The sequence below is a fragment of the Lepidochelys kempii genome, chromosome 2 (genome assembly GCF_965140285.1).
Source record: "Lepidochelys kempii isolate rLepKem1 chromosome 2, rLepKem1.hap1, whole genome shotgun sequence".
Classification (NCBI taxonomy): domain Eukaryota; kingdom Metazoa; phylum Chordata; order Testudines; family Cheloniidae; genus Lepidochelys; species Lepidochelys kempii.
This window is the reverse complement of record NC_136381.1, coordinates 16,071,706-16,095,706: the sequence shown is the minus strand read 5'-3', so window position 1 is coordinate 16,095,706 and position 24,001 is coordinate 16,071,706. Positions and strand designations below refer to the sequence as shown.

At 43.7% G+C, this 24,001-nt stretch overlaps 1 protein-coding gene across 1 annotated transcript in view; it reads left to right on the top strand.

Moving 5' to 3' along the window:
• Positions 1 to 20,032, top strand: part of TG (thyroglobulin) — a 204,126-nt gene extending 184,094 nt beyond the window's left edge. The window contains exons 46-48 of the mRNA XM_073335054.2: positions 12,327 to 12,467; positions 13,294 to 13,484; positions 19,657 to 20,032. Coding sequence (XP_073191155.2) covers positions 12,327 to 12,467; positions 13,294 to 13,484; positions 19,657 to 19,778 — 454 coding nt within the window. The 3' untranslated portion in view covers positions 19,779 to 20,032. The remainder of the gene's footprint in view (positions 1 to 12,326; positions 12,468 to 13,293; positions 13,485 to 19,656) is intronic.
• The last annotated feature ends 3,969 nt before the right edge of the window (positions 20,033 to 24,001 follow it).

Below are 24,001 nucleotides of genomic sequence, written 5' to 3'. Positions count from 1 at the left end.
GTCAGTTCAGAACAGATTGTACAAGAAAATTAGTTGGAGCAAAGATTATTAGTTCACTTTCCCATAGCCACTTACAAAAAATCTGGTGCCTGACACTAAGGAGGTAGAAAGGTGTAGTCTAGTGGTGAAAACACAAGGCAGGGAGCCAGGAACTCCTCAGTTAGAATCTCAGGCTCTCTGAGTAGCCTGGAGCTAAGTCACTTATAATGAGAACTGGGCCCAAACTGGAATGTTAGATCTGAGTCTTCCAAGTGTCAGGTTCAGGTTGGAGGTAAACTTCATGATCCAGGCACAACTTTACTTATGCTTTAATTTAAAAAAAAAAGAAAAGAAACAAAAATGATGTTAAAAGAGTTTTATTTAGGTTGCAAAGTCAAACCCTTAAAAGTTAGGAAATACCAGAATTTAGAGCCAGTTGAATGATTGAATGTGAGTAATTCAGATGACACATTTTGGAATATTCATTTGAATACACTATTCATAAACACAGTTTCTCATAATTTAGCTACCTCTATAGATTTCCCAGGCAATTGGAAATTTTTCCATAAATCTCTGAATACATTTTTACAGGTATATTTTTCACTATTTCCGCAGCTTTCCTTCAAGCCATGAGAAGTTCAGATTTGCACCTGTGTCTAGTTTTTACATCTTGAGCCTAACTCTAGTATATGGAAATGTTTGAGACAGGGAAGCTGCAAGATACGACTCAACTTTATTGACTTGCAGAGTGTTTTGTACAAGCTGTAATAATTTCACATGGAAGAGAGGAAGGACAGCCCAGTGGTTAGGAGCTACCCTGGGACTTGAGAGAGACAGGTTTGATTCCCTGATCTGCTATAGACTTTGTGTGTGACATTGGGCAAAGTCATTTAGCCTCTCTGTGTTGCAGTTCAGTTCTCCATCTGTCAAATGTAGACAACAGCACTTCCCTACTTCACAGAGGTATTGTAAGGATAAATACATTAAACATTGTCATGTGATCAAGTACGACAATACTGGGGACCATATAAGTACCCAAGTTTCATAGATAGCAGTAATCATTATACTGTGAAGATGGCTGTTCCCAAACAGGTTGTTGCACAATACAATGATCCCTGCATGTCTTCTAGTTCCTACTCTACCCTGGAGTCAAAACTCAGTGTCCTGCTATATATGGCTTGATACTTTACACATACCTTGTGCATAAATCACACAGTCTAACATGTTGCAAGTCCTGTGTGTGTGTGCCACCGTAATATGCAGCGTAATTGTATCCATGTCAGTCCCAGGATATTAGAGAGACAAGGTGGGTGACAGATTTCAGAGTAACAGCCGTGTTAGTCTGTATTCGCAAAAAGAAAAGGAGTACTTGTGGCACCTTAGAGACTAACCAATTTATTTGAGCATGAGCTTTCGTGAGCTACAGCTCACTTCATCGGATGCATACCGTGGAAACTGCAGCAGACTTTATATATACACAGAGAATATGAAACAATACCTCCTCCCACCCCACTGTCCTGCTGGTAATAGCTTATCTAAAGTGATCATCAGGTGGGCCATTTCCAGCACAAATCCAGGTTTTCTCACCCTCCACCCCCCCACACAAATTCACTCTCCTGCTGGTGAGATAATATATTTTATTGGTCCACTAAAAGGCACTACCTAGTCCACTGTAAGTCATTAGGGTTCCCAAAACTTTTTATAGTTAATTAATAAATAACTGCAGAAGGCTAGAGGCATTACAGTATAGAGATGATGGTAAAAAGAGAATGTTGTCTTGCATTAGAATGTTTTTGATATGAATATATGCACACATAGTGTGTGCTATATTATTTTATACGTATACAAACACATGGATCTAGATGGAAAGAACAGTCGACACTTCTGTTTATTATATATGTGCAGAATTACAGGAAACCATTAACTGGGGGTTCTCAAGTAACGAAGTGGAACTTACAGAGAGTGAACTAATATCATTATCCATATGGTAAAATTCTCTCAGCTTGGCATGACACTGTGTCTGTTTTAGTCTTCAGTTTCTATTTGAGTAAGGAACATAATGCATAGCCAACTCCTGCATTAATGATCTGCAGCAAAAATATATAACCCAGATGTCTTTTTTTTTTCTTTTACCATTTGCAGAAGACGTAAGGCCTTAGAGTAAACATTGGTTCTAAACAAAGCAGCAAGAATGTAGCTGCGCAGTGCTGTTTGTGTTTAGAGTGTAGAAATTCAGGATATAATTTTAGTTATAGGAAAAAGGAGACAGGATAAGTACATCATGACCACAATGATTCTGTCTGTTTGGTTTTGTAAATAGTACCGATAACAACAAAGAAGCTATTCATTAACCCTTTAGGCTGTTTCTATATAATCCCAGATGCGATCTGGCTTGTTGATGATTCATTAAGTGGCGCTGCTGTCATTGAATTATTACTATAGCAAAGCCCCAACATGGTTTTCAGGCCCACTGTGCAGCTGGAGGGCTGTCTTTCAGATGATATATAAAAATCAAGGTCCTTCTCACTTAAAGGGCCAGATAATGAGCTGGTGTTAATCAATGTAATTCCATCAAAGTCAGTGGAGCTACATTGGTTTACGCTAATTGAGGAGCTGTCCCACAGTCAGTAAAAATTCCATAATAGTTCTTACAAGAGTAATTGTTGTTAACCTTGACGTCCTGCCCAAATTCCTGTACCAGGAATTGCATTCTGCTTACTTTCTGTAACTTTAGTTGGGATACTGTATTCTTCACTTCTGTACTGTGGTGTGGGGTTGCTGTGTGCTATTGAACAGCTGCTACATACTCAGGGTTGTCTGCATTTCAGTAGCAGTAGATAGGATACTCATAAATAAAAGGTATGGGAAGAGTTCTTCATTCAGATTCAGTTTAGATGTGAATCTTCTCAACTGCGAAGTATATTGGTTTTCTGATTAATAACAATAATACAAATGGCTGTAAAACTTACCAATAATATGGCAGAATAAAAGCAGACATTCTGTATTTAACAGAATATATAAATTTCTTAAAATATATGTTTTAAGAAATTTATTTACTTACTTCATTAATTAATGATCACCGATGGGACGATTATGATGATCTAATCCGACCTTCTGCATAACAGGCCCAGGTGCAGTCAGCAGCCTACCATGTTGAGGCCCATTTTGTTAGGCGCTGTACAAGGAAATTGCTTCTAAGAACTTCTTATCTACAAGACAAAGCCTAACAGGTAGATGAGACAAACAGGTGGATTAAGATGGTGGGCAGGTGGACATGGTAACAAACACTGGAGGATGTGTGGAGATCTTAGCCAATCAGAATCAGTAATAAGAGTATACGTTTACACTTGCCAAGGTCTTGTCACTTTTCCCTCTAAAACCCTTCTAAAATCAGCTTTTTTCTCTCCATCGCTTCTGCTAAAACTTGGTTTTCTTCCCCTTGGACTATTATTATCTACTCTGCTCAAACTGCACTTCTCTTCTATCCATCCCATATGCTTCCACTAAAATAATCCTCCTTTCCCACTAATCTAACTATGTCACATCTCCTCAAGTCCCTTTGCTGATTCTCTGACATCTGGTCTACAGGTCCAAATATAATCTTTTTTCTAAAATTTCTTCCTTTAGGGTGGTCATATTCAGATTTGGGGGCCTCATTACTCAGCAGATCCAGTTCCTAATCCCAGCCAGGCTGGGGAGGGGCAGGACTTCCTCTTTCCCTGCATGGGCCACTCCTGGGGCTGGGTCAGACCCACCTCTGGGAACCTCCCCCGGCTGCAGGAAGCTCTGTGGCTGATGACTGGGATCCCAGCTCTGAAGGCAGCACCGCTGCCAGCAGCAGCACAGAAGTGAGAGTGGCATGGTACGGGGGGGTCGTCACTTTGAGGCAGCAGGGCCAGCCTTACGGGTGGGCACCCACCCATGGTGCTGTGGTAAGGGTGGTGCTGTGGTCCCCCAGCACACACACAGCCAGCCCAAGGCCCCTTTAGCCCCTTTAACAACCTTTAACCCCACGAGTGCTGGGCCTGGAGCCGGGGAGGGGCAGGGCTCAGGGCACCCCAGCCGAGGGCTCCTACCATGTGTTGGGCTTCTACCATACGCCAGGCTCCACGGTCCCACCTTTGGGAACCTCCCCTGGCTCCAGCAAGCTGCTGCTGACAGTGGCGCAGAAGGGTGGCAATATCATACCATGACACCCTCACTTCTGCGCTGCTGCTGGCGGCAGGTCTGCCTTCAGAGCTGGGCTCCCGGCCAGCAGCCGCTGCTCTCCAACTGCCCAGCTCAGAAGGCAGCACCAGCACTGAAGTAAGGGTTGCAATCCCACAACTCCCTCTTCCCCCCAAGAGCCAGATTTCATGGGGGAGACCAGATTTCACAGTCTGTGGTGCATTTTTCACAGCCATGAATTTGGTAGGGCCATACTGATGGACAGGGAAAACAGCAGCAATCTAGTGTCACAGCAACACCAAGCTAAAAGTCTTGGGGGACCAAAAAATGCAAAAGTATCCTTTGAAACTGCACACATCAACCAAAGTCCCAAGTCTTCAAGCATTCAGTTTCCATATGTGCAGTCTGGCATTTGGAATCCACATTTTGGATTGCATAAAATGCATCCATCTTCCTAGCCCCTTATTGGAGCTCTGGCCCTCAGAGTCTCTGTCAGTTGTCATGAGCATGCTTGACCTGAATGGATGTCTTTTTAAATACATTCTCTAGATGAACCACGTTTTACTGGGTTTAATGCAGGAATTACTGGATAAAATTCCATGGCCTATGTTATGCAGCAGTTTAGACTAGATGATCACAATGACCCATTCTGGAATTAAAAAGCTAATAACGTAAACATTCACATTCTTGACTTGGATCACTGTTTCCATTAGCTAACATCTGTTTGATTCAATTTGTACATCCCTACTGTATAGTTGAAAACTTTATATATTAGAAGTAAATAGTATATAGTGATTGAATCATAGGAAAATACACAAGAAAGGTCAGGATATTCTTGCAATTCAAATGTATTCACGTGGGCCTGTTTAATACAAGGGTGACAGTTTTATGCCAGTAGGAATGGTCATTCCTGTAAGTTTTTTCCATATGTTCCGATTTTCCTTAAAGAAACCAAGAGAAATGTTTTTCTCTTTTATATATTCTACCACTTGTCTGAAAGGATTATGTAATATGTGGAGACACAAGGAGCCAAATGTATCCCTGGAGGCTATGAGATCACACCTGGGATTAATTTGGCCCACTACGCTGCTATAAATGTTTAGCTTTTTTTTTCTTCTTTGTCTACAGCCAACTAGTATCTTCTTCACTAGGTGGTTTGGTTTTATTTTTTTGCTAGTCATAAGGATGAACATAGAAATACAAGCAAAATGCTTAAAGTGCTGGAAGATTGCTCCTTTTCTAGAAGATTGATTTAGATTGCTGCTGCCAGGGTCATCACCAGACACTGATTCTTTCTCTGTAAATCTATCATTATTCATTTAAAGGGAATTTAGAAGTCTGTACAAAGAAGTGAATTTATCATTTCCGATACTTGAGAAAAGAATTCTGCATTTGTACCATTTCATCTGATTTTCAAAGTGGCCAAAAGATTGTGCAAATGTGTGATCCATTATGTATAAATGAAATTTGGAATCATATTCTTCAGCTATACAGCTGGCTTCATTAAAGTCACTGGGAGTTTTGTTGTTGATCTCATCGAGGCCTAGATTTCACCCATGTTGTTCTGTCAAATCAGTCTGAAAATGTTACCTTCTAACCATAAATAACTCGTGATTCTTTTCTAATCACATAGAATCTAGTGCCTTGAGCATGAAGCTGGGCACCAGGAACTCTGAATTCTGGTCTCAGCTCTGACACTGATGCTGACTCCCTCTGTAGCCTGTTGCAAAGTCACTTAAAATTCAGTTCTTCTGTTACAAAGGACTATCGAAAAATGATACTTTTTCAATCCCCAGATCTACTGCAGATCCACATCTAATGACTAGTATAAATCTTAGTACATTGCTTTACTCCTGTTAGCCCCACCACAGCCAAGAAACAGTGCAGGGTTCTATTTCTTCTTGTGCATCAACAGGGTTGTTTACTACATTCCAGTTAGAGGTCCAGTTGCACCTCTGCAAATAAGTCTGCACACATGCCATGTAGGGAATAATTTGGCCTGCAGAACGTTCATGACTGGTGATGATCCAAGAGGAGAAAAGAACATAGCTTGTTGCTCAGATCCCCAGCTAAGATTGCAAGGCTGGCAGGTAAATCCACTGAGGCTAATGCTATATGTTATTAAAGCTAACGTTAAAAAAAAGTTATACAATACACAGGTTGGGAAAAGAGTGTCTGTACATCTGGGTACAGTGCTTAGATTATCCACAAATACAAAGTTAGTTTTCTAAAAGGCATATGATACATAGCATACAAAATCAGCAATAACCCAAATGTAGGTGAATAGATTTAACAATCCAGTTTAGATCTTAGAATCCGAGTACTCGGATAAAATCACTCATGAAAAACTGTACAGAGATTTGGTTGTGGAAAGCAAACGTAGAACGCGACAGGGGCACGCTCTAGGGCTGCAGCTGCAGTGCGGTGGTGCCTCTTTGTAGACACGCGGACCAGAGGGGTTCTCCCATCGCTGTAGTTAATCTATCCCCCCAAGAGGCGGTACCTAGGACAATGAAAAAATTCTTCCATCGACCTAATGCTGTCTACACTGTGGGTTAGGTTGGCTTAACTATGTGGCTCAGGGGTGTGAATTTTTCCCAGCCCGGAGCGACACAGATGAGTTGATCTAATTTACCAAGAGAGGCCAGCCTTCACAGTCCGTCACCTCGTTTAGTAGTTGTCATGGTGGTACTGCCCACTGGGATATGCATAGGTCTGGCTTGGTACCACATGGCATTGCAGGATTTTGCTCAATGTCTGCAACCAAAACCAAGGCAGGGTTGAAGGTCTAAGCTTCTCCAAATCAGCTGCTATTCCATGTTTGCCTCAAACATCTCATCAGACTCTGTCATTGCTTTGCATTTCCCCCACCCAGGTCCTACCATGCTCACTACCCAAAAGAGCAAGGTTCAAAACAATATAGCTTGGGAAGCAGGGGACTTTTGTTGCCTATAAGTTACTTAGTACCATATCAGGAAATTTGAGTAAAGCTCTTCACATGGATTAAGATGGCATGAATTTTGGGGAGAGGATATCAACTAAATTCCACCCACACGTTATCTGAGCTGTGGCACTCCCCATCCTCGCCCCCGGTTTAAATCCCCATATATTTGTTCCCGTTGTGTAGTTATCAATAAGAATTTAATAGCACAAAACAGAATGGAAACATATGGCTAGACATGTCTGTCCTGTTCTGAGTCATACAGCTTAGACAATTCTAAGTCTGTCCTGTTAATAGTTATCTCTGCCTTTCAAGGAGGACGATATTAATCATCCTTGTTCAATGCAGTCAGAAAGACATTTTGCAAATAAACATCCTTTTGGTGAGTTTGCTGCTGACCTAGGTTTAGTTCATCTGGTTATTTCCATGGTTTTGTCAGTAGTTCTCATTAAAGAATTATGGTTATCTTGTTATTTTCAACTTTAGCATGATTGCAAAATAGTTTACAATTTATTGCCTTTGAATTGCAACATTGATTTATGTTGGATTATATCTTTGTCTGATGGAGAAACCAAAAAAAATTCACAAAACCAACTGAAAAGTAGAAGAATATGTGACTCCGAATGATGTAAGATTAGTTCAAATTGTTAGATCATGGGGTTAAGGAACATTTGATAGAGAGGAACAAAAGAGAAGGGTTCCATTTCAGAGTCCATCATTCATCTAAAATTCAAACCACTGTACAATACAAAAATGAATTTCTAGGGTGAAATAATGAACTAGATACAGGACATGGATAAAGTTCAGAATTATCTGCATATCTGCTAAGGGGAAATAATACAGAATGAGTCAGAATTTGAATGGGCAACAACAGCTGTATGTGTAGCTAAGATCCTGCTCAAGGAAACTATTGTGGTCTGTCGCATCACACTCTCCTGTTCTAATTGTGTGCCCTGAGTAGGGCTGGACAGAAAACAAGAACTCTACTTCATGAATAGTTCTGAAGTTTTGACATTTGTTTTTGTTCCACACGGGAGAATGAAAATTAGACTTTTCAGCATTTGCGAGAGACTGAGATCCCCATCCCTGAATACGCCCTAATGCAGTGATTAGTACACTCACCTGTGATGTGAGAGATCTAGCTTCAAGTCCAGGGCCATCCCTACCCATACGCAAAGTACGCAGCTGCGTAGGGCACCAAGAAATGTGGGGCACCAATTTTCTTGGTGCCCTGCGCAGCTGCGTGCTGCTCCAGCCCCTGCCCTGCCTCTTGCCCATGGCCCCCACCCCTGCTCTGCCTCAGCCCCACCCCTGCTCTGCCCCAGCCCCACCCCCACTCTGCCCCTTCCCCAAAACCCCTGCCCTGCTCCGCCACAGCCCCACCCCCACTCCCCTGAGGACTGCCCCAGGGCTGGGCCTGCACTCACCGGCAGCAGGAAGTGCAGTGGCCCGGCCCCAGCTGTGTCACTGGTGAGTGCTGGGGAGCAGTTCCCCTCTGTCTCCCAAGCCAGCCCTGCCCCCACCTGCCCCTGCGGAGGCCTGGGGACCCATTCCCCACCCCACCCCACGGGATGGCTGCCTAGGGCCCCAGAATAGCTAGCGACGGCCCTGTTCAAGTCCTTACCCCCAGCCTATTCTGGGGGGCGCTCTCTCTCTCTCTCCAGAAATTCCATTCTGGATTCAAGGACAGTTTTGTCAATGACTATACATTTCGGAGTCAATGGGCATTTTCAAATTAAAAATATTTAACTGAAAAATCCCCAACCAGTTCCACTCCTGAATTACTGGTTGACCTTGGGAAAGTCTCTTAGTGCCAGACTGTGCCACCTGGCTTTACGTATATTGAGTAGTGGCCTACTCTGTGAGTTCTCCCATTGAAATCAAGTACTGAGCAAGGTACAGTTCAATACAGGTAGTACAATACAGCCCTTAGCTTCTCTGTGGCTCAGTTTAGCAATCTGTAAAGCGGATACGCTTTCTCATAAGAGAGTTATCAGGCTGAGTCGATTAATGTTTGGAAAATGCTTTGAGATCCTTGAATGTAAAGTGCTATAGTAATATTATTGGGTGAAATCCTGGGCCTGTTCCCATTGGCAAAGCTCCCATGACTTCAATAGAACCAGGATTTCACTCATTACATATATTGTTACAATTGACTCTCTTCATCAGAGGTTTATTCATATAACTGATTTATTGCTTTAAAAGAGGTTTCTTTAGATAGTGCTGTTTTATAAACAGTAGTTTGGAGGGGGATATATTTTTATTTGAATGTCTGCATCTAAAAAAATATTGTTTAAAAGTCTCAGTTGCTGTTGCTCTTTACAGTAGAAACAACAAGGAGTCCTCATTGTTTTTGCTGATACAGACTAACACAGCTACCGCTCTTTACAGTGTGTCCTTTCATCAAAATGTCCTATAAAAACACACGCTAAATCACCCTCCACTGGGCTCTGAACCTCCCCACTTAGAATCAGGATGGAAGCGGGCCAGTTAAGAGCTAATGTGGGGAGCCCTCTGGAAAAGAGGGAATGTTGCAAGAGAAGTGACAGCAAAGAAATACTTCCTGAAAGAACTAATGAATTTATTACAGGGAGACTACGAACAGGTTATTACAGTCACTCAGCTCTGAACCCTCAGCTTCCCACTTCACTTGTACTGCAAATAGAGTCAGTGGCTGCTTCAGCTGACTTCCCTTAGCTGCTAGTTTCCTGTCTGTTCAGAGCTCCTGCTGGCCCCAGGTCAACCACAATCTCCAAGCGCTTTACTGCTCCTAGCAATCTCTAGTGCTCTGCACTCAGATACAGTGGTGATGAGTGGCAATACAAACGCTTTGGGAAGATTTTTACCCATGGAAGAGAAAAGTTCCCCAGATATTTGCTGTCTGGTCATCTGGGGGACACACACTCCCTCCTTCCCTCCCCGTCAACATTGTCTTTTCTTCCCTGTCCTCTTACTACGGACATCCACTGGCCAACGTGCATTACTGTCAGACAAGAACAATAAACAAAATCCTACTTCGATCTCAGTTTAAGAGTTTGCTAAACATACTGCTACGAACCTAACTCCATATGTGTGACTACTAGTGCAGAGAACATGATCTCATTGTGCGAGAGGCCTTGGCTAACAACCCGCCTGTTTTCTGTTGAGAGACAATTTCATCCCTGGAGTAACTCCATTAAATGGATGAATTTGTCCCTTAACTACCTCATCACGCCATTATATTCCAGACCGACTCTTTTTCTTAAACATAATGGCTCCTTTAAGTACCTGCTACTTTGACCACAGCACTGATGCCAAAAATTGCTATAAATGTAGAAGGCCAAGCAAGTTATTCTTAAAGCAGAATTATTAAACTCTCCTCTTGCTTAATCCTTTATAAACATTTGGAGAAGAAAAATATGCTTTACTCCAGTATCGGACCTACTTTTCTGGTGAAAAATCTGTAAAATATTCCATTTCCAGATGCAAAGTATTACTGCGGTTTTATGATAGGACTTAGGAAAATAAGAGCAAAGATGTGTTTCATTTAATAGGATGTGTGGATGTTTTCTGAAATAGAGAATTTGGAGACAGAGGAGCACCACCTTCCCTCTGACCCTGACATATAAAAGAGTCATCTTCCATTCAGTCTGCCTGCCTAGGGTGTTTTGAAATGCAAGCCTTGTTCCAGGGGAGGCAGCATCTGGGATTTATCAATACTGCAGCACTTTATGTCCATAAATAGTTTCAGTTGTGTACCCAGCTACTGCTTTTGATAGCAACCTTGTGCAGCCACTCACAGACAGAATCTTGCTGAGTGGCTCTATTCATCCCAGCCTTGTTCCAAAGCCCATTGCTGCAGACTGCCTTGATGTTATCAATATTTGACCAAGACAGAGTAAGGGGTACGGAAAACGACATCTCTGATTTGTGACCCACAGTTCTGTGTTGAGCACAGTTCTGTTACCTCTTTACTAGAAGATTACTTCTGCTGAGCAACCTATTTTGGTTGGTGTCCTGATATACTAGTAAACATATCCCAAACTATTAGGTCCTGGAAGTCTGGCATCTTCCTGCCTACCCAGAGTTCTGTCCCTCCTGGAACACTCCGGGTTGCATGCAGGAATCATTCCACTGCAGTAAAAGAGAGTTGCAGAAGCCTAATCTGACTGACAATGGAATCTACGGCATGTTTGCTGGGCTACCACTCAGAATTCAAGGAGAAGTTGGCTGCAGGGACCAACTTCTCCCCCTTCCCCCTAAGAAACTAGAATAAAACTATGTTTAAAAGAAATTTGCATAAACATCTCCAGGCTTGTCTACACAAACAGTGCACAGCAATCTGGGATGCACAGCTACCTCACACTAGCCTGCTGCATGTTAACTGGACATGTGGACCCTGCTTCCAGCACTAACAGTTCCCTAGTAGGGCACTTTGACCCCGCTTTGAGATGGAAGTAGATCAAAGTGTACTAGGGAACTGTTTAGTGCGCGGCATCAAGCTCTAGTTACTGTGCGGCAGGCAGGCTAGTGCAAGGTAGATTTACACCCCAGGTTCCCCACAAAGAAACTGTATTGGAATCCAAAGATTAACGGGTGGAATCCTGGCTCTACTGAAATCAAAAGCAAAACTCCCATTGACTTCAGTAGGACCAGGATTTCATCCCATGTCTCTGAAATAAATGGAGATTTATTCTTCCATCATTAATGCCACAATCCATGTCACCAATGATGAGCTGCCAAAATCTTAACAACCGGTTCCCTCTTCCCCCCACGAGGGGATCGTGGCCAACCCCCGTCCCCCGGGACTCCTGCCCTGCCTCCTGGGACTCCTGCCCCATCCAACCCCCCGTGTTCCTTGAGGCCCCCCCCCGGGACCCGTGCTGATCCACCCCTGTCCTCTGACTGCCCCCAGAACCGGGCAGGAGGGTCTTGTGGGCCACTGTAGTGCGTGCCCACCCCACCCAGCCCCTAAGAGCTAGAGGGACCTGCCGGGGGGGTGAGGTGGGGAGTCCCGGCGGTGCTTACCCGTGGCGGCTCCTGGGAAGCATCCAGCAGGTCCCTCTGGCTCCTAGAGGTGGGGTAGCATAGCTGGGGGGGGAGCAGAAGAGTTGAACGCTCTAGCTTAATTTTTTCTTAAATGATTGAAATATTTAATATGATGTTTAATTTTAATTTTTTTATTCTGCCTCCCACCCCCACCCCCCAAGTAAATGGATGTGGGGTGGGTCATTACTTTTTTTGTATGTGTATTTTTCAGTTCAGGCCTGGAGCTCTTGCCTGATGTTCAGTATGCCTTTGGGCTGCCATTCCACCCACAGTATGAAGAACACTTTACTCTGGAAGAAAAGAGCCTTTCCTTAAAAATAATGCAGTATATAGGCAACTTCATAAAATCTGGGTAAGTGAGTGACTTTAAAGTATTATCTACTATCTTGTGGGGTGGGGGTATATATTAAAAAGCAAATTTAGGGTCGAATTCTGCCCTTATTCAAAGAGTCTCCAGTCACAGGAGTAGGATCTATATAGATGTGTAAGACTTTGGCCAGTAGTGTTAGAAGGCTGTGGCCAAACCTGGATGCCTAAAATAGTCAGTCACCTACATAAAAATAGCCTAACTTTTAGCTGTGCTGAGCACGCACAAATTCCATTGAAATAAATAGGAGCAACTGGTGACTAAATCCAGTTTTAGGAGTTTAACTTTAGGCAGCTACGTCTGACTATAGCACCATAGGGTTAGAAGGGACCACAAGGGTCATTTTGGCCTGGAGTCCTTTTTCAGAAGCACAGGAAGTAGCTGTGCAAGCTTTGTCACACTGCCCTGTGAATATTTCTCTGCACTAGTCAGGTGGGCCCATTTCTGGGAGTGAGAAATATTAGTGAGATGCTTGTGTGGGGTCTCCACTTGGAAACTGCAACTTCCTGTGCCCCTTTTGAGAGTTTCAGAGGATTGTCTTGAATCTGAAGCCTGCTGAGGTGGCCAGTGAACATGCTAGCCGTGATGGTGTTTGTGTGATGAATGGCTTGTCTAGTACAAATTGATCAGAGATCACCAGATGATCATGCCTAACATTTTTGCTAACCAGGCTTGAATTTGACTCAGTGTCCCAGAGGTGAAAAGCTCCAGTCCATTGAGCCAGCCAATCCCCATTATACACTGTCCAGATTATAAACTGGTGATGTTTATGCCATTGTTTTCTAATAATCTTTTCTATTTCTTCATTCAGGAATCCAAACTATCCTCATAACTTCTCAAGAAAATTAACTGGAGCTGTGTCCCTATGGCCCGTGTTCCTGTCACACGCTAATGGTGATAACTATAAGGAATTCACTGTTTCCTTGCCAAATCATAAAGGACTGAAAAGAGCAGAATGTTCCTTCTGGTCTGATTATATCAAAACTCTCAAAGTTTCTACAAGTAAGTAGATAATATTCTGTCACTTAATAGGGCTTGGAGCTTCTGTTTAAAGTCCTGTCCTTGCTATGGCCCTATCTACACCATAATTCCCTTTGTGCTAGCATATAGTTTTCACAGATGGCCTCTGCTAACGTGGTTGTGCTGATAGATGTGGTAATGGGATAATTTCTTTCTTTAAACTGATTTTTAAAACTTTTCTTGAGACTGCGGAATAGGGACTAAAGTTGAAACCATGTCAACAACAACTGCATTAAGCACGTTGTCCCCCGTCTCCTGTCATGTATTCCCACAGTATTCTTGTCAGCAAGTTAAGGAAGTATGGGCTGGATGAATGCACCATAAGGTGGGTAGAAAGTTGGCTAGATTGTCGGGCTCAACGGGTAGTGATCAAAGGCTCCATGTCTAGTTGGCAGCCGGTGTCAAGTGGAGTGCCCCAGGGGTCGGACCTGGGGCCGGTTTTGTTCAATATCTTCATAAATGATCTGGAGGATGGTGTGGATTGCACTCTCAGCAAATTTGCGGATGATACTAAACTGGGAGGAGTGGTAGATACGCTGGAGGGCAGGGATAGGATACAGAGGGACCTAGACAAATTGGAGGATTGGGCCAAAAGAAATCTGATGAGGTTCAATAAGGATAAGTGCAGGGTCCTGCACTTAGGACGGAAGAACCCAATGCACAGCTACAGACTAGGGACCGAATGGCTAGGCAGCAGTTCTGCGGAAAAGGACCTAGGGGTGACAGTGGACGAGAAGCTGGATATGAGCCAGCAGTGTGCCCTTGTTGCCAAGAAGGCCAATGGCATTTTGGGATGTATAAGTAGGGGCATAGCGAGCAGATCGAGGGACGTGATCGTCCCCCTCTATTCGACATTGGTGAGGCCTCATCTGGAGTACTGTGTCCAGTTTTGGGCCCCACACTACAAGAAGGATGTGGATAAATTGGAGAGAGTCCAGCGAAGGGCAACAAAAATGATTAGGGGTCTGGAACACATGAGTTATGAGGAGAGGCTGAGGGAACTGGGATTGTTTAGTCTGCAGAAGAGAAGAATGAGGGGGGATTTGATAGCTGCTTTCAACTACCTGAGAGGTAGTTCCAGAGAGGATGGTTCTAGACTATTCTCAGTGGTGGAAGAGGACAGGACAAGGAGTAATGGTCTCAAGTTGCAGTAGGGGAGGTTCAGGTTGGATATTAGGAAAAACTTTTTCACTAGGAGGGTGGTGAAACACTGGAATGCGTTACCTAGGGAGGTGGTGGAATCTCCTTCCTTAAAAAGAAAAGGAGTACTTGTGGCACCTTAGAGACTAACCAATTTATTTGAGCATGAGCTTTCGTGAGCTACAGCTCACTTCATCAGATGTTTACCGTGGAAACTGCAGCAGACTTTATATACACACAGAAATCATGAAACAATACCTCCTCCCACCCCACTGTCCTGCTGGTAATAGCTTATCTAAAGTGATCAACAGGTGGGCCATTTCCAGCACAAATCCAGGTTTTCTCACCCTCCACCCCCCCACACAAATTCACTCTCCTGCTGGTGCTAGCCCATCCAAAGTGACAACTCTTTACATAATCAAGTCGGGCTATTTCCTGCATAGATCAAGGTTTTCTCACATCCCCCCCACCCCCATACACACACAAACTCACTCTCCTGCTGGTAATAGCTCATCTAAACTGACCATTCTCCAGGTTTAAATCCAAGTTAAACCAGAACATCTGGGGGGGGGGGGGGGGGTAGGAAAAAACAAGAGGAAACAGGCTACCTTGCATAATGACTTAGCCACTCCCAGTCTCTATTTAAGCCTAAATTAATAGTATCCAATTTGCAAATGAATTCCAATTCAGCAGTTTCTCGCTGGAGTCTGGATTTGAAGTTTTTTTGTTTTAAGATAGCGACCTTCATGTCTGTGATTGCGTGACCAGAGAGATTGAAGTGTTCTCCGACTGGTTTATGAATGTTATAATTCTTGACATCTGATTTGTGTCCATTTATTCTTTTACGTAGAGACTGTCCAGTTTGACCAATGTACATGGCAGAGGGGCATTGCTGGCACATGATGGCATAGATCACATTGGTGGATGTGCAGGTGAACGAGCCTCTGATAGTGTGGCTGATGTTATTAGGCCCTGTGATGGTGTCCCCTGAATAGATATGTGGGCACAATTGGCAACGGGCTTTGTTGCAAGGATAAGTTCCTGGGTTAGTGGTTCTGTTGTGTGGTATGTGGTTGTTGGTGAGTATTTGCTTCAGGTTGCGGGGCTGTCTGTAGGCAAGGACTGGCCTGTCTCCCAAGACTTGTGAGAGTGTTGGGTCATCCTTTAGGATAGGTTGTAGATCCTTAATAATGCGTTGGAGGGGTTTTAGTTGGGGGCTGAAGGTGACGGCTAGTGGCGTTCTGTTATTTTCTTTGTTAGGCCTGTCCTGTAGTAGGTAACTTCTGGGAACTCTTCTGGCTCTATCAATCTGTTTCTTTACTTCTGCAGGTGGGTATTGTAGTTGTAAGAAAGCTTGACAGAGATCTTGTAGGTGTTTGTCTCTGTCTGAGGGGTTGGAGCAAATGCGGTTGTATCGCAGAGCTTGGCTGTAGACGATGGATCGTGTGGTGTGGTCAGGGTGAAAGCTGGAGGCATGCAGGTAGGAATAGCGGTCAGTAGGTTTACGGTATAGGGTGGTGTTTATGTGGCCATTGTTTATTAGCACTGTAGTGTCCAGGAAGTGGATCTCTTGTGTGGACTGGACCAGGCTGAGGTTGGTGGTGGGATGGAAATTGTTGAAATCATGGTGGAATTCCTCAAGGGCTTCTTTTCCATGGGTCCAGATGATGAAGATGTCATCAATATAGCGCAAGTAGAGTAGGGGCTTTAGGGGACGAGAGCTGAGGAAGCGTTGTTCTAAATCAGCCATAAAAATGTTGGCATACTGTGGGGCCATGCGGGTACCCATAGCAGTGCCGCTGATCTGAAGGTATACATTGTCACCAAATGTGAAATAGTTATGGGTAAGGACAAAGTCACAAAGTTCAGCCACCAGGTTAGCCGTGACATTATCGGGGATAGTGTTCTTGACGGCTTGTAGTCCATCTTTGTGTGGAATGTTGGTGTAGAGGGCTTCTACATCCATAGTAGCCAGGATGGTGTTATCAGGAAGATCACCGATGGATTGAAGTTTCCTCAGGAAGTCAGTGGTGTCTCGAAGGTAGCTGGGAGTGCTGGTAGCGTAGGGCCTGAGGAGGGAGTCTACATAGCCAGACAATCCTGCTGTCAGGGTGCCAATGCCTGAGATGATGGGGCGCCCAGGATTTCCAGGTTTATGGATCTTGGGTAGTAGATAGAATATCCCAGAATATCCTTCCTTAGAAGTTTTTAAGGTCAGGCTTGACAAAGCCCTGGCTGGGATGATTTAATTGGGTATGGGTCCTGCTTTTGAGCAGGGGGTTGGACTAGATGACCTCCTGAGGTCCCTTCCAACCCTGATATTCTATGATTCTATGTAGTCTACAATAAAGGTTTATTATAATGGTTACAAGAAAAAAATTTCTTGTCCACATTGATCAGGGAAAACATAGCCCTCTGTGCAACCATTGCTGGGTGCGTTGTGAAAGTGAAACGTGAAAGCTAGTGATGCCCAGGTATGGAATATCCCCATCTTTTAACTAATGGGAGATGTTCAGATACTACAGTGATGAGGGTCATATATGTGGGTGGATGCATAGATAGGTGGGGGAAGGTAGGAGTGTGGGATAACCTCTCTGTAGTTAAGGTTGTAACCAGGCTTCCATTCTAAATCCAATTTTGGCTGCCTAACTCCTTCCAAAATCTTCAAATCAGAGTCCTTTCTCCTTCAGATTTCACTTGTGTGATCTAGAGGGAGAGAACACTGGTTTTTGGCCAAACTGGAGGTGAATTGGCCAAGTCATTGGCCATTGGCGGCCATAAACCAAAAAATAGGGTGTAGTTAGCTTGTAGAACACTTTTCATGCTGCTTTGCTACTTTTACAGCTCCCCCAAAATGGTGTATCCTAGAAATATCAAATTAGCAGTAATCAGTGTTTCTTCAGCAATATCTAGAGCTTGATCCTGCAAGACACTACGTGCTCCTGTCAGGTGTTCCCATCTCCCATTGAAGTCAGTGCTCAGCACCTTCTAGAATCAAGCCTCCAGCATATAGAATCAGTTGAAGCTTTGTAGTTGCATGTATTTAAAGTTATTCATGACTGGATTAGAAATGGCTGAACATACACACTGCTGAGCTGCTCTCTGTAATTTTACTTCCATGAAATAAATCTGAAATAATATAAAAAGTTCTCCACCTTGAAATAGGTGTTTCATTATGTGACCCAGACCATAGCACTGGGCAATGAAACATACTGTTTGTAGTTAGCATATATTTGGAATAAATGTCTTATTATCTTTACTTGAAGATAATTTTTTGACACTCCTTCTATAAATAGTGCAAAGGATTATTTCATTACTAGCATTGCCATTGGCAGCGTATTGAGAAAAGTCTGGGTCTGTTTCATTATAAATGACTTGTAACCAAAGCTGTATGAATGCTTCCAAGTTTGGTTTGAAACTGGTTTGCAAACTGTGTATGTAGGGAACAGTTCAAATGGGGTCAGGCAGATCACAGAATTTGAATTTCAACCAATGGAGTTTTCATATTGAATTTCATAGTGAGCCCACACATATATTTTGTGTTCGGGTTCGTGATTGCTCCCATGGGTTTGCCTGGGGTTCACCAAAACCAAAATTGAGACGTGTAATGGAAAGTGCTAGATGGCTTTTTCCAGTGTCCATGTTACCGACTTGAAATTAACCGCGAACAAAAGCCATGGAATGTTTGTGGGTATCCAGAGATAGTTGCAAGGGCTTCAAATTCCATCTGCATGACAGGGTCCATTCCATTGAATAACACTATGATCCTTCTCTCCCTCCTGCACAACAGGTAGATTTTGGGGCTCTAAGACTACAGTGAATGGAAGCTAGAAAAACTAGTACTGGGTATTTATTACAATTCAGGAAATTGCAGGTCCAATCATGCAGTCGCCCCGTATGAAATTCAAGCGTGGACTTTCCTCCTCTCCCTCCCCCCCCCCCCCCCAAAAAAAAAAAAGGAAAACTGCGACAGAAGCTTACTTAGTATAGGACATGAATGAAACATGGTCTCAAGTTGCAGTGGGGGAGGTTTAGGTTGGATATTAGGAAAAACTTTTTCACTAGGAGGGTGGTGAAACACTGGAATGCATTGCCTAGGGAGGTGGTGGAATCTCCTTCCTTAGAAGTTTTTAAGGTCAGGCTTGACAAAGCCCTGGCTGGGATGATTTAATTGGGGATGGGTCCTGCTTTTGAGCAGGGGGTTGGACTAGATGACCTCCTGAGGTCCCTTCCAACCCTGATATTCTATGATTCTACTGTATCTAAAAGGTATAATGGGAAGACTATAGATGCCCCAGAATGTTTTGAGATGTGTGAGATTCTGGAAGGTAAGGGAAATGAATTTACAGTTTGGTAGGCCAGGCTCAAAGGAGCTTTAGGAGGAACTTGTTTTTTCACCGGGATGATTAGTGTGTAGAATCAATTGGTTTAAACATCAATAGCAGGAAGCAAAAACAACTTTTTATAATCTTCTTGTGGCAACCTCCACTTCCGACGCAGGAGGGTCAAGACTGCACCACGGAATTACTGCAAATGAAGGTTTACGTTCCAGTGACAGGTTTCAGAGTAACAGCCGTGTTAGTCTGTCTTTGCAAAAAGAAAAGGAGGACTTGTGGCACCTTAGAGACTAACCAATTTATTTGAGCATGAGCTTTCGTGAGCTACAGCTCACATCCGATGAAGTGAGCTGTAGCTCACGAAAGCTCATGCTCAAATAAATTGGTTAGTCTCTAAGGTGCCACAAGTCCTCCTTTTCTTGTTCCAGTGACAGTTACTTAAAGCATGTTAACACTTTGATAATTAATTTTATCATTAAAGAATCTGTAATTTCTGCAATGCAGTCTGTGTGTGGGCTGCTAAATGCAAATTAGCTGACTGAGAGGTTTACATCTGTATAAAAATGTTATTAAAATGTCGTCGACGAAGCATATTGCTCTTAGCCCGCTGTGTTTAAATGCTGCCTCGATGAAAAAATATTCCATTTATTTTAATCCTATTTATATTGTGGTTTCAGGCAGAACAGCTATTGGCGCGCAATCCATGGAAAGCAGTCCCAGTGAAGAACCAGGTGCAGCGCTTAATTCTGAAGACCCACAGAGCCAGTCAGTGGAAGACAAGGCGGCTTACAGCAAATAGAATGTCACACTACATTTTAGATTGGTTAATCATGTCATTGTACATCTGTGTAACAGTATCACAGCACACAGGCACAGTTGCTTCCATTTCTGCAATATCTTTCCGAGCATGAAAGCGTAAGTTAGATACAGCAATGTTCAGTGTAAATGTATGTGCGTTATTAAGTGACACACAGCAAAGTAGTCTGTCAGCAATAATGTTAGGCCAAAAGAAACTGTATTTTATGATGTAAGTGTGCAATAAAACTGCAAAAAAAAAAACAAAACCCAAACCCTAAAAGTCAGAATTTGTTACTTGCAACCCTAAAAAAGTCACTTAGTCAATGAAAGGAAACCTAATGGAGGATGCAATGCTGGTAGCAGTGCCGTGTACAAGGTCAGCATTTATACTGAAGCACCAAGAAGTCTCTGCAAAATAGACAAACCGACCAGGTATCTGTGTCCCTTTGGGGTCACCAAGGGGTACAGGGTGAATTGCTACCACCTCTTACAGTGCGAAGGAGCCTTATCAATGCTCACCGGGGGAAACTCGCCCAAAGCCACTGGCTGCTGGCAACATGAGCAGCTCACTCTGGTCTCAGCCAGCCCTGCCCTTTCCCTCTACAGGCCAGCAATTTGCACACCCCAACCCTTAGGCTGCCTAAGTAATTCCTTGGGGCAGAGCAGAGGTAACCTGTTGCTAAATCTATGGAGAGAGTTAGCTCCCAGAGTTACGCTCTGGCCGCAGGTTACAAGTCCCAACCTGTCTGTACATCCCACTTTGTATGCTCAAGTGACTGGTCCCTTGACTTCATAGTGCATACACATTTCCTGCCTCCATGGAAGCCATGCCTCCCAGTTCACGAGGTTCACCTCAGTTCACACAGCACTTTGTTGTTCCTTTAGAAAAAACACATAGAAATTTATCTCTTGTTAAGATCAGAAGGGACCATCATAATCATCTAGTCTGACCTGCTGCACATTGCAGGTCACAGAACCTCACCCACCCACTCCTGTAATAGACCCCTAATTGCTGGTTGAGTTACTGAAGTCCTCAGATCATGATTTAAAGACTTCAAGTCAGAGAATCCACCATTTACTCTAATTTAAACCTGTAAGTGACACCGTGCCTCATGCTGCAGAGGAAGGTGAAAAATCCCCAGGGTCTCACCAATCTGACCTGGGGCAAAATTCCTTCCTGACCCCAAATATGGCAGTCAGTTGGACCCTGAGCATGTGGGCAAGACCCACCAGCCAGACACCTGGGACAGAATTCTCTGTAGTAACTCAGAGCCCTCCTCTTCTAGTGTCCCATCACTGGCCATTGGGGATATTTGTTGCTAGCAGTCACAGATGGGCCACATGCCATTGACAAAGATTCAAAAATAGAAGCAAGTAGAAGGATTGGAAACATATGCTTATAGATGTAAGAAATATCAAACACAGTCTAGAGCTTACACATATGAACAAATCTCTTTCCTGTCTGATAAGGTATTTCTCGCCCAGTGGTCAGTCCATACATCACTTGTCCAGCAGAGAGAGCTGAGATCCACTTTCTTTGAGACATTCCCGCTGGAAGAGTGTTGCCACCATAATGGGTGCTGTCTTGTGCCCTTACTCCTATTATACAGTTCAAGCCTTTTTGTCTCTCTTCATAACCTGGGTGTTGTGTTAACTTCAGTTCACCCCTGTGGTCGCCCTATCTAAGATCTTTGTCTTGGGCTCTTTTGTGCTTTGTAAAGGTCCAAGCCTGTCCTTTGTCTAGGCTGTCAACCCTCAGCTAGGCCGGGTCGAAAGATGTCAGTTGTTCTAACTCTGGCCTGCGCTAGCTCTGAGAACCACCATGCCCTTGGAGATCAGTTTCACTTCCGGGAGCTTTGGAACACCATGTTCTACATGTTACTTAACTTGTAAAAGGATTTCTGTACATACATCTGACAGTAACCATAGCAACCAGTGAGTTCTCAGCTTTAGGCAAAGACCACACAGGGTTCCCTTCAGTGAAATCCCGTGAAGATGGTGATCACAGGAGAAACACGCCTGTCTGGGCATGGCTAGGCAAATCCCTGAGCATAGACTCGTAACTTGGTACTGCCCATCTGTTGCCACCACGGGATGCTTGGGCCACAGTTTCACATCTGATTTTGTTTTCTTTTTTCTTACTCATCCCATTACAAGCCGCCAGTAGGAATGTGATCCTGATGTGGCACATTGTAGAGAAGCAGGAAACTTGCAAACAGCAAGTTTATACAAAAAAATGGAGGTCCAAGAATAATGAAGTGATATAAGCACTGCCAGGGTGTGTTGTGTGTGGGAATCGAGAGGTATGCGCAGAGATTCATAGATTCTAAGGGCAGAAGACACAATTGTGACAATTTAGTCTCACCCACTGTATAACACAGGCTGTAGACCTTCCCCCAAAGAATTCCTCAAGCAGATCATTTCCTAAAAGATCCAATTGTGATTTTAAAAATTTTCAATGATGGAAAATCCACCATGACCCACAGTAAGATGTTTCAAAAGCTAATTACTCTCACTGTTAAAAAATGTGTGCCTTATTGCTAGTCTGAATTTGAATAACTTCAACTTCCAGTTATTCGATCACATTACCTCTTTCTCTGCAAGATTGAAGAGCCCATTATTAAATATTTGATCCCCATGTAGATATCTATAGAATATGTGAATATGTATCTACTGTGGCGGTGCAAGGCCAGCTGGCTATAGAAAAGTAGTGGGAGATAGATATATTAGCTCCAGGCTAAACAAATCCCTGGTACCAGGTTAAGTGAAATGGAAGCTGCTCCAGGTCAATTAAGACACGTGGGGCCAATTAAGAACTTTCCAGAAGGTAGGGAGAATGCTAGGTTGATTGGGACACCTGAAGCCAATCAGGAGCTGGCTGAAACTAGTTAAAAGCCTCCCAGTCAGTCAGTCAGGTGGGTGTGCATGTCAGGAGCTGTGGGAGGAAGTTGCGCCGTTGGAGAGGCTGAGTAGTACACACCATATCAGGCACAAGGAAGGAGGCCCTGAGGTAAGGGTGAAGTGGAGCTTGAGGAAGTGAGGGCTGCTGTGGGGAAAGTAGCCCAGGGAATTGTACATGTCATCCTGCTGGTAATAGCTCATCCAAAGTGACCATTCTCCCTACAATGTGCATAATTAAGGTGGGCCATTTCCAGCACAAATCCAGGTTTTCTCACATCCCCCCCACCCCCATACACACACAAACTCACTCTCCTGCTGGTAATAGCTCATCCAAACTGACCACTCTCCAAGTTTAAATCTGGAGAACACTTCAATCTGTCTGGTCACGCAATCACAGACATGAAGGTCGCTATCTTAAAACAAAAAAACTTCAAATCCAGACTCCAGCGAGAAACTGCTGAATTGGAATTCATTTGCAAATTGGATACTATTAATTTAGGCTTAAATAGAGACTGGGAGTGGCTAAGTCATTATGCAAGGTAGCTTATTTCCTCTTGTTTTTTCTCCCCCCCCCCCCCGATGTTCTGGTTTAACTTGGATTTAAACTTGGAGAGTGGTCAGTTTGGATGAGCTATTACCAGCAGGAGAGTGAGTTTGTGTGTGTATGGGGGTGGGGGGGATGTGAGAAAACCTGGATTTGTGCTGGAAATGGCCCACCTTAATTATGCACATTGTAGGGAGAATGGTCACTTTGGATGAGCTATTACCAGCAGGATAGTGAGTTTGTGTGTGTGGTTTTTGGGAGGGGGGTGAGGGGGTGAGAGAACCTGGATTTGTGCAGGAAATGGCCCAACTTTATTATCATGCACATTGTGTAAAGAGTTGTCACTTTGGATGGGCTATCACCAGCAGGAGAGTGAATTTGTGTGGGGGGGTGGAGGGTGAGAAAACCTGGATTTGTGCTGGAAATGGCCCACCTGATGATCACTTTAGATAAGCTATTACCAGCAGGACAGTGGGGTGGGAGGAGGTATTTTTTCATATTCTCTGTGTATAAATAAAGTCTGCTGCAGTTTCCATGGCATGCATCCGATGAAGTGAGCTGTAGCTCACGAAAGCTCATGCTCAAATAAATTGGTTAGTCTCTAAGGTGCCACAAGTACTCCTTTTCTTTTTGCGAATACAGACTAACACGGCTGTTATTCTGAAACCTGTCTTATTGAAAATTGGGTAAAATCCTGGCCTTATTGAAGTCAATGGCAAAACTCCCATTGATTCCAAAAAGGCCCAAGTTTCACCAGTGGCGTTGAAATGCATTAATAA